Raw genomic sequence first — 20047 nt, forward strand, 5'->3', positions numbered from 1 at the left:
GTTAAATATTCCTGTATCTTTAGAAGAATATAGATTAGATGCAAGACGGTAACTTTGGAAAAGTTTTGGGAAAAGATAGGTAGAGGGAAAAACAGGCTGAAATACGAGGTGAGGAGAGAGAATGAGGAGTGGAGGTGGCTAGCGTGGCGCCTGCTCTTCTTACCCATATTTCTCATCTGGTATTCTTTCTTATTTGTTTTTCTATTTTGCATTGTTTGTATTTTTATAGATACAAACTTTGGAACTTCTTTGGAAACTTGGTAGATTATAAATAAAGGAATAAATAAGCAAGGTGAAGTTTAGTGGCCATATTGTATTTAGCATTCTGAAGACAGGAGTGGTCAAAGGTAGAGGCAAACCAAAACAAAACAAATTTTGATAAACATGGTTATGGTCAGAACTTGGAATAGCAAGAAAAGAGAATGTTTAATTAAAATATAACTCTCAAATGACGATTCACCCCTTACCTTCTCTGCTGATGGTAAAGTAGTTTGGCTGACTTTGTCCCATCAACGCCAAACCAAACCAAACAAAATCTAGGTGAAGGCGAGCATCAGGGCTCCAACTCCTGCTGTGAGGAGCAAGCTCTGGGGCCCCGCAGGGCGGGAGGGTGAAAGAAATGCTGGAAGCGGGGTGGGGGAAGGTGAACTGTGTCCCTCCATGGAAGTAGGGACGTCACTGGGAACAAAGGCTCTGGAAAGTCGACAGCAACGGATACAGAAACGTGAAGGTTACCCTGGACGGGGCTTTGTGTCCATCGCACCCCAGACACCCCCTTTGCTCACTCAATTCCTCCCCTCCAGGCTAAAGTTGCTTTCTGTCGTCAATGTCCATTCTTTCCCCGGGAACCTCTCCCCCACGTCCCGCAGAGCCCACGCTCTTCCCGCTCTAGGATTCTCTCGCCCTCCTCCTTTTCCTTCTGCCTCTGGCCCCCTTTTCTCCTCTCTCGGCGTCTGCCTCCTCCTCCCTTTCTTTCCGGTAAGCCCCTCGCTTTCCTTCCCACCGAACCCCGACTTCGGGGACCAAGTCAGGGGTCGGGGCGGCAGGTGGATCCGCTGGAAGGGCCGGGCAGGGTGAGAGCTGGCAGGGCGCGGACCCGACGGGACGGAACGGGACGGGACGGGGCGCTCCCTGCAGGCCGCCTGGGGCGGGGAGAGCGGGTCCTGCCCCTCCCGGGCGGGCGCGCGGCCGGCCCGAGGGGCGGTCCCTGGGCTCCCGCTCGCCGCCGCCGCTCCTCGTTCTGCTCCTCACTCCCCAGCGGCTGGAGACCCGTACCGGCGGGCAGGAGGCGCCCGAGGATGTGTTGCTGGCCGCTGCTCCTGCTGTGGGGGTTGCTCCCCCGGGTGACGGCGGGGGTCTCGGGCCGGACCTACCCGCACCGGACCCTCCTGGACTCGGAGGGCAAGTATTGGCTGGACTGGAGCCAGAGGGGCAGCCAGATCGCCTTCCGCCTCCAGGTGCGCACTGCAGGCTACGTGGGCTTCGGCTTCTCGCCCACCGGGGCCATGGCGTCCGCCGACATCGTCGTGGGCGGGGTGGCCCACGGGCGGCCCTACCTCCAGGTAAGCGCGTCTCCTCCCGGAGCTCCCCCGGCGGAGCCCGGTCCCGTCCGGACCCCAGCGAGGGCGCAGGTGCGGAGCGTCCCCGGGACCCGCAGCTCCCTCTCACCCGGCGCAGCCCGGCGCCCCGAGACACGCTCACTCTCACCTCCGCGGGCAGCGCCTGCGCTCCCGGACCCCAAAAAGGCGCGCGGTAGGGGAACCGAGCCCGGGTGACCCCAGGCAGGTTTCCTTCTTTGAACACTTTCCTGTGCACCCCACTTAATAGAGGCCCCCCGCCCCCAGTCTACACACCTGCAACACACCCCCCTTCATCCCTGATGGGAAGGGAGAGTGACCTAGGCTTTGGCTTTGGGGACCTACCGGGACAGCTCTCAGAGGAGGGAGGGGACAGAGCGCTTTAGCACTCGCGGACTTGCTGTCTAGGAGTAGAAATCTCAGAACTTTCCAAATTGTGGCTATTTTGGAGCCCCCAGGCGCGGGGCTGATGTCAGCTACACCATTCTCTAGAAGAATGAAGGGTCCCTAAGAATCGCTTAGGGACTTTACTATTCCGAGATCTGTTCAGGAAGCCACATTTAGAGACCAAAATCGAAGGTCCCCAGGCAAAATAGCCTATGAAGTGGCAAAACTTTGGCTTAGTTTAATAACCAGCAAAGTCAATTTGACCGCTGCTGATTGCTTTGAAGGAGCCTAAGTAACCACCTTGCCTGTTCATGGGTGCCTTACTAAATAGAAAAAAAAAAAAAAAAAAAAAAAGGAAGAAGAAGATTGTGAGATGACCAGAATGATTAGGTGGTTAGGTTTCCTGGACATCCTTGTTTGATCGTGACCAATGTTTGGACGACGGTGAATGTACACCCTTTGTTACTCATAAAAATTCATCCGAACATATTGCGCTTTGCTAAAAGTCTCTTGATCCAGATGAAAACTCCGAATTGTTCTGGCATTGCATTAAGGCTTTATAATAGTATTTAAATCAGTGTTCTCGGTGGATCTAGAATGCACTTCTTAGTAATTTTATCCCCAAGTTCTCAGTTAGATTTCCACACCTTTTCGACTGAGATATACCATCAAATTTGAACTCTGATTCTGGCACTGAGCTGTTAACTCTGGCAGGAAATAAAGTGACAAAAGTAAAAAGTTCAAAACCACTCTATTGTCTATTTTTTCATAAATTAATCGTTTCTTCCCCCAAATAAGTAACTTTACAACTCCAATAAAATAAAGTTTTATGAGGATTGCATTCTGCTGAAGTCATTGATGTATAAATATTCTCCTCCTGCAGCATCTCAGACATTAACTTTATGAACCAAGTATTTGACCACAAACGCAGGCCTCACTAGGGGAATGACTTACTCTCCTGTGATATAAAGTAGACAATACCTTATATAAATACCTATTTAACATTTTCTTAAAAAAGAAATTTTTACTGTTTGTTTAGGGCGAGGAGTATAGTATGCCCCTTAACTCTCCTTGCATATTCTACAAAAGGGAGCGTAACTCTTATTATACTAATATTATAAAATGGGACACACTTTGAATATTAACTCCGTATTATTTTCCCCCAAAGAGTAGCATTTCTAGAAAGCCCACCCAATTGTATGTCAAATGAAAGGTCGCGGGTAGAATTCTGATTCAACGTGCCATAATAGGCCCACTACAAAGATGAACTTGGTTAAACTCAGTGTTTTCACCCTGTTGGTGGTTCTTCATAAAGATTGCATAGGACTTAGTTAAGTACTCTTTAGATTGATTTTCAAACATAGACATTTTCTTAAAGTAATTAGTGAATACACATCACTGTGAGATAAATTATGACTGGCTGCATTCTCAATACATTTAATGAGCAATAAATAGGATTTCACCTCCATTTTTATTACTAAGGAAATAACATTGTTTTTACATGTAAAGGATGATCATTTTCTTATTTGACTGACATATTTTACCATTCCATTTCCCTAAACATTCTACTCATTTTAGGACATATAAAACGCATTAAAATTATGCTATTCGATTGAATGGAAAGGCAGTTTACTTAAAATCTGTTTAATAAGATGAAATACACCAAATACTATAAATGAAATAAATGTATCAATTTCAGTTTTATTATTCAGGCAGAATGATTCCATTCTCCAATGCTTGAAATTCAATCTCCTCTCTAGAAACTATTTAAGATTCTTCATACACTAGTGTGAGAAGGGTATTTTCAGCAACTATACCAAAAAGTGAATAGGATTCTCTCTCTTTTTTTTTTTTTTTTTTTTTTTTTTTTTTTGAGACGGAGTCTCGCTCTGTTGCACACCCGGTCTGGAGTGCAGTGGTGCGATCTCGGCTCACTGCAACCTCCACCTCCCAGGTTCAAGCAATTCTCGTGCCTCAGCCACCCAAGTAGCTGGGATTACAGGCGCCCGCCACCACGCCAGGCTAATTTTTGTATTTTAGTAGAGACGGGGTTTCACCATGTTGGTCAGGCTGGTCTCAAACTCTTGACCTCAGGTGATCCACCCGCCTCGGCCTTGCAAAGTGCTGGGATTACAGGTGTGAGCCACCGTGACTGGCCATAAATAGGATTCTTAAATGTAGCATATTTGATTCTACTGTAGACTTTATGTTTTACGCAATTTTGCTCCCAGTGAGAACAACATTTATATAGAAAAATGACACAAAAACACTGGCTTCTGGGGCATCAATATATGCACAGCAGCCACTAAGAGTTGGACATTTACATCAGGGTGTATGATAATAACGTAAGTTGCTATCCTAGTCACCTCATCATGTGACTTTTTTGCATATATTTTATTTTATCCTTTTAAATTTAATTTTAAACTAAAACTTTAGTTTTTAAAAATTATTCTGACTTTTATTTTCTAATTATATTAAACTCTTCTTTTCAAAAGGGTGTTAACTCCTTGAGAACTATGTAAGTGTAAATTTTTATCAATCAGGTAGAGAATCATTGTCTTAATAGAGGTCACAGGCCCAATTGTCTATAGATGTCAGGAAATAAATCTAAGAGTGACTGGGGGCCATTATCTTAAGTGAAACAAGCTAGATGCATGTTCTTGCTTATAAGTGGGAGATAAATAATGTGTACACAAGGATGTGGAGTGTGGAATGATAGACAATAGAGACTCAAAAGCGTGAAGGAGTGGGAAGATGTGGAGGAATAGAAATTACTATTTGGTACAATGTATGTTATTTGGGTTATGGATACACTAAAAGCCCTGACTTCACCACTATTCAATCTCCGTGTGTAAAGACTCTGTACTTGTAAGCCATGCATTGATACAAATTAAAAAATGAGAAAAAGAAAAGAGTGATGAGAGCTTGAATGGAACAGGCAGGATATAATGCAACCGAGAGGAGATGGCACCGAGGGAACCGGGGGTTTTGTGAGAGAATTACTGTTAAAAGGGAATGTAAATCCAGTATTGCCAGATCTTCTGTTTGTTCTTTTTTTTTTGAGAGAAGACAAAAATTTAGATTCTCTCTACTCTTTCTTTCTCTCCCTCTCTCTCTCTCTCTCTCTCTGTGTGTTTATATAAAAATCTTCTAATTACTAAATACTGGCAGCAATTCAACCATCATATAGTGTACGTGCACACACACACACACAATTTCAGCTGGGATATATCTCATAGACAGCCTAATCTGGGACTCCGAGAGAAAGTCTAATATTAATAAAGAATCAACCCACGTAATGAAAATTCATGAAAGGCAGAGAGGCGAATCCCATTTCTTTTTAGGCCAGTTCTATTCTGTGCCAGGAAATGGGTACAGTATTGGGGGCCTTGCCCATTGTTTTGGCTGTCTGTTCTTGTGTAACAAACCATCTCCATACAGAGTAGCTTAACACAATGACAAATTTCTTTTGCTCACAAGTCCGAAATTTGGTGGGGACAACTCCAAGGTGGGTGGTTGGAAGAATATGAAGCCTTGTTTCCTTGAAGTTATGGCTGGCAGTTGATGTTGGCTGTGGGCAGGGACCTTGCCTGATGCTGTGGTAGGATCATAGCCTCTCTGTGTGGCTGCTTGACTTCGTCACAGCATAGTGGCAGGTCCCAAGTGGGAACCAAGAGGCCAGGTGGAAACTGTATAGCCTTCTATGACTTAGTCTTTCGCTGTGGTCACAAGCCCACTAGATTCAAGAGGGGATGTAGACTCTATCTGAACATCACGTTGGAAGACAGTCACATGGGAAATCAGCAGCGAAGCCCCAAGTCTTGGACTTTCGATGTTGGGAGAGACTTTTTATTACTGATTCAATCTCATTACTCATCATTGGTCTATTCAGGTTTTTTAGTTCTTCTTGATTCAGTCTTGGTAGGTTGTATGAGTCAAGGAATTTATCTGTTTCCTCTAGGTTTTCTAGTTTGTGAGTGTATAGTTGTTCATAATAGTCCCTGATAATCTGTTGCATTTCTTTGGTATCAGTTATACTTGTCTATTTTTTCATTTTTGATTTGATTTGGGTATTCTTTCTTTTTTTCTTGGTTATTCTAGCAAGTTATCAAGTTGGTTAATCTTTTAACAAACTTGTTGATCCTTTGTATGTTTTTGTCTCTGTTTTGTTTAGTTTTGCTCTGATCTTTATTACTTATTTTCTCCTACTAATTTTGGGTGTGATTTTTCTTGTTCTTCTAGTTTTTTTAGGTGAATTATTAGATTGTTTATTTGAAATCTTTCTACTTGTTGATGTGTTTGTTACTGTAAACTTTCCTCTTAGCACTGCTTTTACTGCACCCTATAGGTTTTGATATGTTATGTTTCCATTTTATTTGTTTTAAGAATTTTTTTGATTTCCTCTTTAATTTCTTTCTTGACCCAATGGTCATTCAGTAGTATGTTGTTTAATTTTCATGTATTTGCACAGTTTCCAAAGTTCCTCTTGTTATTGGTTTCCAGTTTTATTTCATTGTAGTCTGAGAAGATACTTGATATGATTTTGATTTTTTAAAATTTATTGAGACTTGTTTTGTGTCCTAACATATGGGCTGTCCTAAGGAATGTTGCATGTGCTGATGAGAGGAATGTATATTCTGTAGCTGTTGGATGAAATGTTCTGTAAATGTCTGTTAGGTCCATTTAGTCTAATGTGCAATGTAAATCCAATGTTTCTTTGTTAATTTTCTGTTTAGATGACCTGTCTAATGCTGAGAGTGGGCTCTTAAAGTTCCTAACTATTACTGTATTGGAGTCTATCACTTCCTTTAGATCTAATAATAATTGCTTTATAGATCTGGATGTTTTGGTGTTGAGTGCATATATATTTAGAATTGTTGTATTTCTAAATATGCATGCAGCTCTTGCTGAGTTGATCCCTTTATCATTACATGATGACTTTCTTTGTCACTTTTTAGTGTTTTTTACTTAAGGTATGTTTTACCTGATATAAGCATAGCCACTCTTGCTCACTTTTGATTTTTGTTTGCATGGAAGTTCTTTTTCCATCCTTTAATTTCAGTTAGTATGTGGCTTTACAGGTGAGATGAGTATGGAAAGCAGTGTATAGTCAGGTCATGATTTTTAATCCATTCAGCCAGTCTGTATTTTTAAGTGAAAGTTTTAATTTGTTCACATTCCGGATTATTATTGATATGTGAGAGCTTATTCCTCGTATTTTATTAATTGATTTCTAGTTGTTTTGTGTATCTTCTGTTCCTTTCTTACTTGCTTATTTTTCATTATTGTGGTTTTGTGATTTTTCTATAGTGGTAACATTCTAGTCTTTTCCTTCTTTGTATGTTTGCTCTAGTAGTTTTTATATTTCATGTGTTTTAATGATATTAGATATTGTTCTTTCACTTTTGGGTGTAGGACTCCCTTGGCATTTCTTGTAGATCTGGTCTAGTGGTGATAAACTCCCTCAGCTTTAGCTTGTCTGGGAAAGACTTCATTTCTCTTTCATTTTATGAAGAATAACTTTTCTGGGTATGGTATACTTGGTTGGCAGTTGTTTTTTTTTTTTTCTTTTCAACATCTTGAATATATCAGCCCTTTATTTCCTAGTCTATAAGGTTTCTGCTATTAGTCTAGTCTGATAGGGATAGCTTTATAAATGACTTGATGCTTTTCTCTTGCTTTTTTGAGTTTTCTCTGTGTTTTTGACTTCTGATATTTTGACTATAATGTGCTGGGAAGAAGAACTTTTTGAATTGCATCTATTTGGAGACCTTTGAGCCTCTTGTTTCTGGATGTCTAAAGTTTTTTGCAAGACTTGGAAAGTTTTTATCTATTGTTTTGTTAAATAAGTTTTCTAACTCCTTCATTTTCTCTTCACCTTCTCAGATCCTAAATTCAAATACTTGGTCACTTTATGATGTCATACAGGCTTTGCTCCTTCTTTTTTTATCCTTTTTATTTATTTTTGTCTGAGTTATTTCAAAATACCTGTCTTCAAGTTCTGATATTCTTTCTTTTGCTTCATCTAATCTATTGTTGAAGCTTTAGAATGTGTTTTGTATTTAATTCAATGAATTCTTCCATTGTAGAATTTGTTGGTTCTTTTTTTATGACATCTACCTCTTTGGTAAATTTCTCGTTTATTTACTGAATTGGTTTTCTGGTTTCTTTGCATTATTTTTCAGTATTCTGTTGTGTCTCACTGAGCTTCTTTAAAATCAATATTTTGAATTCTTTTTTGGGGAGTATTTCTTCAATTTCTTTTTGATGAGAATCTGTTGCTGGATAATTATAGTGTGCCTTTGGAGATATCATATTTCCTTATTTTTTCATGTTTCTTGTGTCCTTACATTTATCATTTGTGCATCTGATATAACGGTCGCTCCAATTTTTTGAATTTGCTTTCATAGGGGATGACATTTTTTAAAGATTTATCTATGGTGTTGGCTGGGTAGGGCACTTTGGCCTTGACTCTAGGTGTGGGTGGTTGTATAGTCTCTGTGTAATTTTTCCAGCTGTAAACAGTGTCAGTGGTGTCTGTGATTTCCTCAGTGGTTTAGGGTGTGATTATTAGTGGAGGTTGTGGTGAAGTTTTGCTGGGAACTAGGACATTAGGTGGGCCAGTCTTTGGGCCTCAGTGGTGGCAGCAGTGGGTTGAGCATTAGCCTCTCTAGGTGTTGGGAATATCAGGGTGGGTCAGGAGGGTGGGCAGGTTATCATGCTCCTGGGTAGCAGGTATGCTGTGGCAATGGCAGTAGCTGTGGTGGGACAACTTTCTGGAACCCACATCGTCAGTGCTGGTTTGGTGATGTCCATGATGAACTGGGCGAGCTGGTCCTCAGTCCTGCAGATGGCACATGAAAATGTACAGCTGCCTTTTTGTTGGGGTGGCAAGGTCACTTCCAGTGGTTCCTGCCTCAGCCCAACAGTGGTGTCTGTGAGTGATGAGTGTCAGTTGGGCTCCAGGGATATGGAGGTGCAGGGTCTCTTGGGCCCCCAGGCAGGACTCATTGTGTCTGGGGCAGGGCTTTCATAATGGCACTGTGCTGCAGCTGCTTAGGACTTGGGGGTTTGTAGGACTCAGCATGAGCTCCCTCTCTAGAGCAATGCCATCGTGTGATCTTCAGGCAGTTCTCTGTGAGTCGTAGGGCCCATGAGAGTCCAGGGGCTCTCCTATGGCTAGCATTGTAGAATTCTGTGGCAGGAATGTGGACCACTTGGTGTCTCTCACTTACCCTTTCCTCACATTAAGGACCGTCTCCAGGCTCCCAGCTGATCCCAGCCAAGCTGGCTTCCTTGCTTCCTTCTTCTTCCTTGTTTTCAGTGCTTCCCATCACTTCTCTGTTGAATTCCAGTATTCTGTCTCAGATGATCTATTCAAAATGTGATTATCTAATTGCTATTTTAGCTCATCTCCCTGGAAAAGGTGAGTACCGGATGCATTTAGTCAGCCATCTTGAAGCTTCCCTACTACCACTTTTTAGTACCTGTCTACAGGCATCCATTCTATCTTGGCGCTACTGAAATTGGGAGCAGTCTTCACTTATTCTCCTTTCCTTTCCCACCCCCTTCTCTCTCTGACACACACACACACACACACACACACACACACACACACTCCACTCACAAGGAGTTGGAAGCAGTTGATAATTTTTCAACTGTCCTACTATTCCATACCCTCTCCACCCTAGAAGAAGACTTTCGAAATTCAGCAGCCATATATTTTTCAGTAGTTGGCAATCACTAATTCAGGGTTAGATCCAATGAGACTACCTCCAGAGGGCAGTGTGACATTTACCTGCGGACTTGTGGAGTTAAGAAATCAGATTTTACTTAAGGCCACAGGCCCTTTAAAACTATATCCAGGGACCTGGCATATGGAAATTTGCACTGCCCATTTTAATCTTTCTGACTCCTTCTGGAGATATTTCTGCAAAGAGGATATTAACAGGTATGATCAAAATGGGAAAGAAAGAGAGAAATGTGGTTGTAAAGTGAAGCCTATCTCAGCATAATCTATTGGATAAGCTGTTCTGGAGCAGCTCATGCTTGTGGAAACATTTCCCTTGAATGCTGCCAAGGTCAGTTTCTATACCGTCTTTCACAGAAGTGCCGGGGTGAGATGGGAAGCCATCTCCTTTTGCACTGGCTTTTCAGAACCTCACTATTTTGTCTTAGTGAATCAGCTCAACTCTCATTGCCCTGAAGGATTCATGTCCTTTCCTTGTTGTTTGCCCCTTTTTGACACAGAGCAACTCTACCCCCACCCGAATCATTTAGCAACTGTGAGTGCCCATTTGAGGCAAGTAATGCAGCTGATGAATGCTGAGTTTGTGTGAATTAGAGAAGAGAGCTATGTTGTTGAATATGCCTGTTGAATTTGCACAAAAATTGATTCACCCTTCTTATGGGGGTATAAATTGCCGGTGAATGGAGGCTGAAACATACGTTACCATTTCTTACAACCTTGCTTGCTTGTCTCAAAAACTGAGGCCTTCTGTGATGCGATGTATCTTCAGCAGCAGGGTAATTGCTGCTGGGCCACTTGCTGAGGAAGTGCTTGGAACTGATTTGAAATCACAGAAAACAGCCAGCATTCTTTGTGGTTAATGATGTGCTTCTTTTAAGCACACCCCAGCCAACGGCAACAAAGAAATGTTTGGAAAGCAAATTGAAAGGCTGTAAGGGACAGATGAAGAGAGTGTGCAACCCTGACGCAGCTCAGCTGGTGCTTTGTTAAGAGATATTTATAAGTCTTCGGATTATGGCCCCCGATTTCCAGACAACGAAGGGACCTCTCCAAGCGTCCTGCTTTGTGCATTAGTAATAAGGACACATGCTCCAGAGTAATGCTGGAACACAGGATGATGCTCTTCAGCTGTATGCTTCTCACTGGCAGAGCAGATGATTTCATAATTAGCCCGAGGAAACAGGCAGACCTAACCACCAAGGAAACAATGCACCTGAATTGACAAACAAAGTTCAAGGCTTTAGGCAACCTATGGCATATTTCTGGAGTGTTGGAAGGAGAGGCAAGAGTCTACTTCAAAGAAACTGAATGGTAGTTTATTGATTTTTCATTTGTAATAGAGCCCTGTTAAAATAGAGTTACTGGTGAAAGGGATGAATTTATTACACATTGTCATGTTTCTGGAAGTATTTGATCCATATATAATAAAAACAACTGCATATGGATGACTCATAATGCTTTTCATTGTAACTTAAAAAAACAACTGGTAAATAACTTTTAAACAGGAAAAACATTTCTCCAGGAAGCTTCTTCTAAATCTATTTCTTTTTAACTTGTTAAATTTCAGTAGGGAAAAAAGCTGTTCATAAGGACACCATATAGCATACACACAAAAATGTCTGCAAAAATAATTTCAAATGGATAATTTTTATTAACTGTAAGCTAGGGATTATATATCTGAATATCATACGAGTAATGTATGGATCACATTTAATTTATTATGAAGGTCTGTCTTATTCATCTAATTTAGCCAAACATTGTGAAAAAATCTTGACACCATTCCTGCTTTTATGAGCTAAATATTGATGTTTTGTGTATTTACTTGCTGCCTCTTAAGAGCTCATACTTTGGTAGATTGCCCTCAAACCTCCTACTGTTCCTTGCCTCTCCCCTCAATGTTTCAGGTGAGAAAACCAAACCTTAGGTAACTGTTAAATGGCTTACTAGGGCCATACAGATCAGCAGCCTGGATTTATTCCTCTGAGGCCCAATTTGGTGGTCTTCTCCTGAAAGCAAACTGTAACTTACATAAAAACATATGTTAATTTTCCTCCTAAATAGTGAAAGAACATGTATAATCAGATACATTTTAAACAAATTCATAAAATGAAATCATGGCATTTCTCTAATGCTTTTATTCCACTATAAATGGCACACTTACACATTTCCATAATGTGATGTTTATGATTTCATTCATCATATGCCATACCTTGTGATAAGTCCTTATAGTGTGTCCTCATGCAATTCTCATGATAGTCCTGTGAGGTCAATATCCTATTACTCTCATTTCGTAGGTGTATAAACCTGGGGCTCCACGTCACACAGCATGGAAATCGTCTGTGGCTATCGTATGACTGTTTCAGGAAGATACTCAGAATGTTGGAATGTTCATTTACTGAATATTTATTGAACACTTCTAGATGCTGGGGACATGATATTGAATGAGATAAAACCATTGGTATCAAGGAGCCCGTATTGTGGTGGGGGGGTGGCAGCAGTAAACAAATAAATAAGCAAGAGAAACATCAGAAAGTGCTAAGTGCTGTGCAGATAATTAAAATGGAGTGACGTGATAAGCAGTGTGTCTGTGTGGCTATTTGAGATTAGGGTGCTGATACTCAAAACATGAAAGAAAACAAGTGTCCCAAGTTTTGAAGATTGTCTTTCGACGTTAACCATAGTGTGTACAATTCAAAGCATTATGTACTATGAAGAAGATTATCTGGCATGGGCATCAAAGAACTCAGTAGACCTTGAATACAGGAAGCTACCTACCTGAGAAAAATATAATTAATGTTTTTTCAAATGTGTCTGAACCGCATGAGCTCTCTTTTCTATTTCTGTGGGATTGTTACACAGATGTTTAGTAAGCTCAACTAGAGTCTTTCAAGCTTTGATCTAGAGACTTGGTGATTTTATAGAAGTTTCTTTCTTAGTACTAGGCGTGGATGTATTTCTCTTATGTTCTATATTCTTTCTCATCTTCAATAATATTAGAGAGCTAAAGGCCTTTGAGAAGATAGATCAACAAAAAATGTATATCTGGGGAAGATTTCCATCTTTCATGCAATTTTTAAACTAAAACTTTGAAATCTCAAATTTCTTAGGAAAAACTAAATTTCTGCCTTTTTTTCCCTATGAAGTTTACACATTGAAATCTCACTTATAAAAAGAAACTCATGATAGATGTAACCAGGTAGACACTAGGCCTCCTGGTACTTGGGAGACCCAGATCCTTTTGGATAGGGCCAAGATGAGTTCATGCTATGGCAGACTGCAGTCCAGTCATGAGCAGTCAGAGTTAATAGAGAAATGAGAACTGGGAAAGATACTTTCTATTCCTATGTCAAAATTTCAAGCTCATCTGCACATTAGAATCACTTGGAGATATTTTAATAATTCCAGTGCCCAGGCAACCCCGTCCCCCACCAGTCAAAGCACAATCCTTGGGAGGTGGACACAGGCATTAATATATTTTTCAAGTTTCTCCTTTGATTCCAGTGTGGGGCAAGTACAGTAACTACTGACCTTATGTGGTTAGGTTCTTTGGTGGGAATCAGGCAACTCAACCTGCAGAAGCATGGAAAATTCCAGGCATAGGACATGGGGATACAAAGCAAGATTCCCATACACAGCCATTCAGAGTGACCATCTGATGTTTTAAGCAAGGGCTAGCATGTGCTTGCACATTTAAGATTATTTTTTAAGATAGGAAAATAAGCTGGGTTTTCCTGACATGGAAACTCTTCTAGGATAAGCTTAATGGGTAAGTATTTTCACTAATTTATATAGTGAAAGCTGGGCACAGTGACTCACACTTACAATCCCAGCTACTCGGGAGGTTGAGGCAAGAGGATCACTTGAAGCCAGGAGTTTGAGGCTGTAGTGAGCTGTGATTGCACCACTGCACTCCAGCCTGGGCAACAGAGCAAGACTCTGTCCCCCAAATAATAATAATAATAATTTATGGACTGAGACAACAATTGTTGAACTGAGGGTAGAGGTGTGTTTCAAAATTTTCTGAACTAGGAGGCTTTCTTTCATCCTCATAACCCTCTCCCATTCCTACACACCTTTTGTCAACCGGTACCAGCTGCTCTATTTCTAAGCAACACTAATAACTGCACACACAGAGTTTAAAATTTAACAGTTGTGTGTGGTCACAGGGTGTCAAAGCAATGTTACTTCATTTCATTAGTAAATGAAAGTCCTAGGTAATTCTAGGCTTGTGTTTAAGCCAAGAGAAGTATTCTTCTCCAAAATCTTTTATTAGAATTAACAGTAACAAAATGGACCCCCTTTTTATTCTGAAAAATTCTCCAGCATCTTTCTAGTTATGTAAATAGATACCCCTTCACTTTCCTTTTCATTCTCCAATTCACTAATAAGCAGTGCAATGCCCTCAAGCTATAGTTGCAGAGGGAGGAGGAGGAAGAGTAACAGCAGTGGTGGATAATTAGTATCTTATTAGAGTATGGAAGGAACATTTGCAAGTTGATGACTATGTCAATGCTGCCAAATCTTCTAGAGGTACCAGGAATAATTCCATGTGGTTGGCAGGTATTCAAGAAATATCTGCTGAGAAGTGAAGAGCAGGAAATCTTCTAGACTGGGTGTGAATCCCTGCACTGCTTGCTACTTATTCATTGTATGGCCCTTGGCAAACTCCTTAACCTAAGTGACAGTTTCTTTCTGTGAAGAAGGGAGATCATATTTAATGCATGGGCTTTCATGAGGATTAAATGAAATAGGCATGTAAAACTCTTAGTAGAGTGTGTGACACACTGAAAGTATTTAATAAATACAAGATATTGTAATGAATCAATTGCTTAGCGTAATGAGAGGATGGTCAGAAAGACCAGATGAAGACAAATATTCCAGCTTTTGAACTTAGGGAAAAGGTCTGCACTGAATGTATAGGTAGGAGAGATTATAGTAATTTTTGAAAAAACTTCGAAGTGAAACTTGAAGTAATTGGTTTGTGAACACCTTGTAATCATTAATGACCAGAGACCGGCATGGTTTCAGTACACACAGATTATACAAGACTACATTTTATTTTGCATTTGATTTGCTGGACCTGTAGATTAGGGTATTAAATATAGGTGCGTCTGAGTGACAGTAAGGTATTTTGCAGGGTTTCTCACTATGTCCTTATAGAGGATGCACTAATCAAGTTGAGTTAATTGTAATCATTAATATTTTAAACCCATACCCCAAACTCTGTTTTTTTTTTTTTGGATGGAGTTTCACTTTTTTGCCAGGCTGGAGTGTAGTGGCACAATCTCGGCTCACTGCAACCTCCGATTCCCAGGTTAAAATGATTCTCCTGCTTCAGCCTCCAGAGTAGCTAGGATTACAGGCGTGCACCACCAAACCTGGCTAATTTTTATATTTTTAGTAGAGATGGAGTTTCACCATGTTGGCCAGGCTGGTCTCAAACTTCTTACCTCAAGTGATCCACCTGCCTCGGCGGCCTCTCCAAGTGGTGGAATTACAGGCGTAAGCTACTGTGCCCCGCCCCAAACTCATTATTAATAGACTGGCTACATTAGATTACATAATGAGGACTTAAAAGATAGTGATATTCTAAAATAATAAAAGGAAACTAAAAGTTAAAAATTCATTGGGAATACACGTAAAGTTAAACAACTCTGTTAAAAAATGATCCATGCATGTACACAGTATAAAATTGTACTTAACTGGAATTCATATGAAAAAGCTCTAAGTATTAGCTCATATTGTATTAGCTCAATACAATGTGGCTGCCAAACTGATAAATGCAATATTAGCCTAAAATTCTACTGTTCATATCAAGGGAAGTAATATTGACATAGCACCCTATCTTAGGCTGACCACACCAGAGGACTCCTTCTGGAAACAGCTTTTAATGGACATGTGGGTAAACTGGAGCATATCAAAGAATTACAAGGATGGTTGAAACCTTGGGAAATCTGAGTACCTGAGGAATGAAAAACAGCTGGCAATATTTTGCCTGGAGAAAGAACAATGAGAAAGACATGGTCATTGTCTTTGGAGTAGTAGTGGACAGTCTTGCTCAGGAAAGGTGGATTAGTTCCTACTTATTAGGCCCTAGAAGAAAGAAGACCCAATAAATGTAATTAAAGAGTAGAAGAATTTAGCTTACTATAGGGAATACATTTCTGACAACCAGAGATATTAAAATTGAGTGGGTTGCCTTGTAAGGTTGTGAGATCATGAGCGTTGTCACTGGAAGTATTAAATACTATGTGATGATTTCTTGAAACATTTTTGAGACAAATTCTCCTTTGGTGGGAGCTGGAATTAGGTTTCCTTCAGCCTATCTTCCAACTTATGTGTGATGCTAAAATTACTTTGCCTTTACGCTTTCAGGTTATTCAAGAAATGAATGGAGGGGAAGCCATTAACAACTATAAAACTGTCTATATTGTTTTTTCACCTGCCTCAAGAAGTTCGCCTGGTCTCTGGATAGACATACATTGAATCACTACAAAGGTTATAAGAGTATTTCATCTCTTTTCCTGTTTTTAATTTCAGTATATTGTTGGGCGCATTGGCTCATGCCTGTAATCCCAGCACTTTGGGAGGCCAAGGCAGGCAGATCACTTGAGGTCAGGAGTTCCAGAGTTTGAGACCAGCCTGGCCAACATGGTGAAACGCTGCCTCTACTAATAATACAAAAATTAGCCAGGCGTGGTGGCGGGCACCGGTAATCCCAGTTACTTGGGAGGCTGAGGTACGAGAATCGCTTGAACTCAGGAGGCGGAGATTGCAGGGAGCCATGATCGTGTCACTGAACTTCAGCCTGGGCGATAGAGTGAAACTGTGTCTCAAATAATAATTAATAATAATAATAATTTCAGTATATTTGGAGTTCTCTATAGTTGTTATATATAAGTTTTGAAATCTGAAAAAATAATTAAAAGAGGGAAAAGAATGTTTTCTGACTGGTATATACTCAAAAGAAGGTGGAGGGCTTCAAAAGCGAAGCTGAATGTGAAGTTTCCGAGGTCCTGAGCCCCTCCCCAGTGGTGCATTACTTTGACCTAAGAACAGTCTACATGTTCTCTGCCTCCTGGCCTTCCCTCTAGGTAGGCATCTGAAACTTGACCTGACTTAACTCCAACCTGTTTCCTTCCCAGGCTTCCCCATCTCACAAACGGCACTTCTTGTTAGCTTTAGCTCCAGTCAAAAATTAGGAGCCATCCTTCTTTCTGCTCCTTCCTTCACCCAATATATAAAACCCATCTTCAAGTTCTATTGACTCTTCCTCGAAACTAAATCTAACACCTGCCTACCTCTCTCCAGTGATACTACCACTCAAGCTTGAACCTGCAGGACCACTGCCAGGCTTCTAAGTGTCTTCCAACCACCACTCCTATTCCTTCTTCTCCTCATTCTTCACATGGAAGCCACAGAAATATAGAGCTACAGATATAGATATACATTATGCCACTTGCTGGTTTTAGTTCCCTACCATGGCATGTAAGTTATCACAATGTCTGGGTCCTCAGCTGATCTCTGCTAACCTCAGGGACCTCTTTGGGCACTGTAATTCAGTCCCACTAGCTTTTATTTGCTTCATCACACTGGATAACCCAACCTCTTGTCCAGGTCCTTTTCAATAGCTACTCTCTCTTCCTGGAAACTACTTTCTCCATACATTGCATGGACGGTTCCTAATTGTGGTCTCAGCCTAAGTATCATCGCCTCAGTGGTGACTTTTCTGATCACTCACCCTGAAATAGCCTTCTGATCCGCCTGTTATCTCTGTTTTATTTTTCTGTAAGTATTTATCTAAACATTGTTGGATATTTTATTATTTAAATTTCTTCAGAAATTGTCTGCCCAACCCCCCACCCACAACTAAACTATAAGTTCCATTGTCTACTGTCCTGTATAGTCGTGTATCCTCAAGCCTACACAAGGTCTGAAGAATAGTCACTCAATAAAGTATATGCTGGGGAAAGAAAGGAGAGGGGAGAAGGAGGAAGAAAGGAAGAATGAAAGGGAGGGAGGGAGGGTTGAAGGAAGAAAGGACAGAAGAAAGGGAGGGAGGGAGGAAGGAAGGAAGAAGGAAGGAAGGAAGCAACGAAGGAAGGAAGAAAGGAAGGGAGAGGAAGAAAGGGAGGGAAGGATAAAGGAAAGAACCAGTTTTAACTTCAAAGTTTATTTCTTGCAAAAAATAGACATAACCAGTTAATTCTTTTTTTTTTTTTTTTTTTTTGAAACAGAATCTCACTCTGTCACCTAGGTTGGACTGCAGTGGCATGATCTCAGCTTATTGCAACCTCCACCTCCTGGGTTCAAGTGATTCTCCTGCCTCACCCCACCGAGGAGCTGGGATTATAGGTGCACACCACCACGACCAGCTAATTTTTGTATTTTTAGTAGAGATGGGGTTTCACTCTGTTGGCCAGGCTGGCCTCAAACTCCTGACCTCAGGTGATCCGCCCGCCTTGGCCTCCCAAAGTGCTGGGATTACAGGTGTGAGCCACTATGCCCGGCTGTCATCCAAATGTTTTAAAAATTAAGGTGATGGGATAGGATGAAGACAAAATAGCATCTTATTCGGATAGTGTAGTTTGAAATTGTTTTTCCACTGAAATATATTATTCCAAATGAAGAGTCAAAATTTTGATTTTATTCTGTATCTTTGATGATTCCATAATTACAGCAAAGTGTTACATTATCCTATGTGACAACTGAAATGAGACAGTTGGCATGGGAGAAAATTCAGGATGTTTGTTGTTAGGTGAACAACAACTTAAAGAGCAAACAAGTTGCTCAGGTGGGCGTCTTTCTCATTGGAACACTAGCTACAGGGTTCATATTTTGGCATTTTGGTAGGTATTTAACAGATCCCTTATTAGACACAGACAGTTTCAGCTTTATCTGAAGTGGTTTCTAAAAGGTAAGCACCTTCTATTTTGACATTCCACTTAAATTTCTAAGATTAGTGAAGAAATAACTTATTAAGATCAGCTTATATTGAACTCTGAAGATTGTGTTTATATAATTTGTTTATACAGCTCGATGATATTTTAGGATCAAAGATTCCCTTTAATACAAAATATTTATTATTATACTATCAATATTATTAAACCACCATAATACTTATCATAGAAATTAATATTATAAACAAATGTTTGAAGTAGTGAGGCTTTTGAGATTTAGAAAAAGAAAAACTACAAGCACCTGTTGAAGAAAATGATGATAGATGGTAACATTTTTCTCAAGAATCTCCCTGCAGCTGTGCTTATATTCAGTTTTCCAAGCTCAACCAAGGTCTATTCATATCTTTCATTACACCCGTAAGAGTTTTTACTTCCTCCTGTGTAACACTGCACCAGTCACAGATTTTATTTGAGAGAAAAATAGACTGACAATGAGTGAGAATCAATTTAACATCTGTGTCATTATGCTTTTAAACAAGAGGTCATAGCAAGGTTTTTTGGTATATGTTATCTCAGTTTGGAAGTGAGAGCAAGTACTCATGCTATCATGCTAAATAATAGATGTCAACTTACCACCAGCTTCTGATGGCAATTTATGTTACTGTTGTTACACAGCATTTCAAAACCTCAAGTATATATTTCATACGGTTTGCAAAGCACAAAGTGTTCAAAAGAAAAAATATCTTGTGACAACATGTTTCAGGAGTAATAGTCTATGTATGGTACAACTGAAAATTAGCTTTATTATTGGAATTGAATTATTAACTCATATTTTTAGGTGTAACAAGTAATTTTTTATCTAAAAATGAATAAACAAGCTAAATACATAATCCATATAATAATCCGCAAAAACAAAAATCATACCTCAGTGATGATTCATATTGAAGCTGATCTAAATCAAAGTATTTGAATTAGAATATGATTGAGATCCACATAAAGCCATTTGTGTAGAATAACATTACCTCAAGTATATTTCGCTTTGCAGATAATTAATACTGTATAAATGTGAGAATGACTTGTGTATATCAGCTTTTATATTTACATTTTTAAAAAAGCTACATGTTTTTTTCTTAAATTCTTACAAAATTTATACAGAATCATGATTCTCTGAATCCTCTCCATCCTTCTTATCTACATAAAGCCTAATTTTAATGATTCTTAATTGGAGTGACTTTTGTCAATATTGTATATTTATGATACATATATATGATATGTTAAATACATGTATTATACAATTACATTTTTATAATGACTGTGATATCAGGCCACGATAATAAGAGTGCACAGTGATCAACATTTCTATTTTTATTTCTAAAATCCTGGACTATAAAGCACCGTAGGAAGATAGCTGAGGAATGGCCTTTACCATGAGG

At 40.1% G+C, this 20047-nt stretch overlaps 1 protein-coding gene across 1 annotated transcript in view; it reads left to right on the plus strand.

The window, feature by feature from the left end:
- The first annotated feature begins 1188 nt into the window (after positions 1-1188).
- MOXD1 (monooxygenase DBH like 1) overlaps positions 1189-20047 on the plus strand; it is a 112450-nt gene continuing 93591 nt past the window's right edge. The window contains exon 1 of the mRNA XM_010357901.2: positions 1189-1562. Coding sequence (XP_010356203.2) covers positions 1299-1562 — 264 coding nt within the window. The 5' untranslated portion in view covers positions 1189-1298. The remainder of the gene's footprint in view (positions 1563-20047) is intronic.

Source organism: Rhinopithecus roxellana, chromosome 4 (assembly GCF_007565055.1).
Source record: "Rhinopithecus roxellana isolate Shanxi Qingling chromosome 4, ASM756505v1, whole genome shotgun sequence".
In the NCBI taxonomy this organism is placed as follows: domain Eukaryota; kingdom Metazoa; phylum Chordata; class Mammalia; order Primates; family Cercopithecidae; genus Rhinopithecus; species Rhinopithecus roxellana.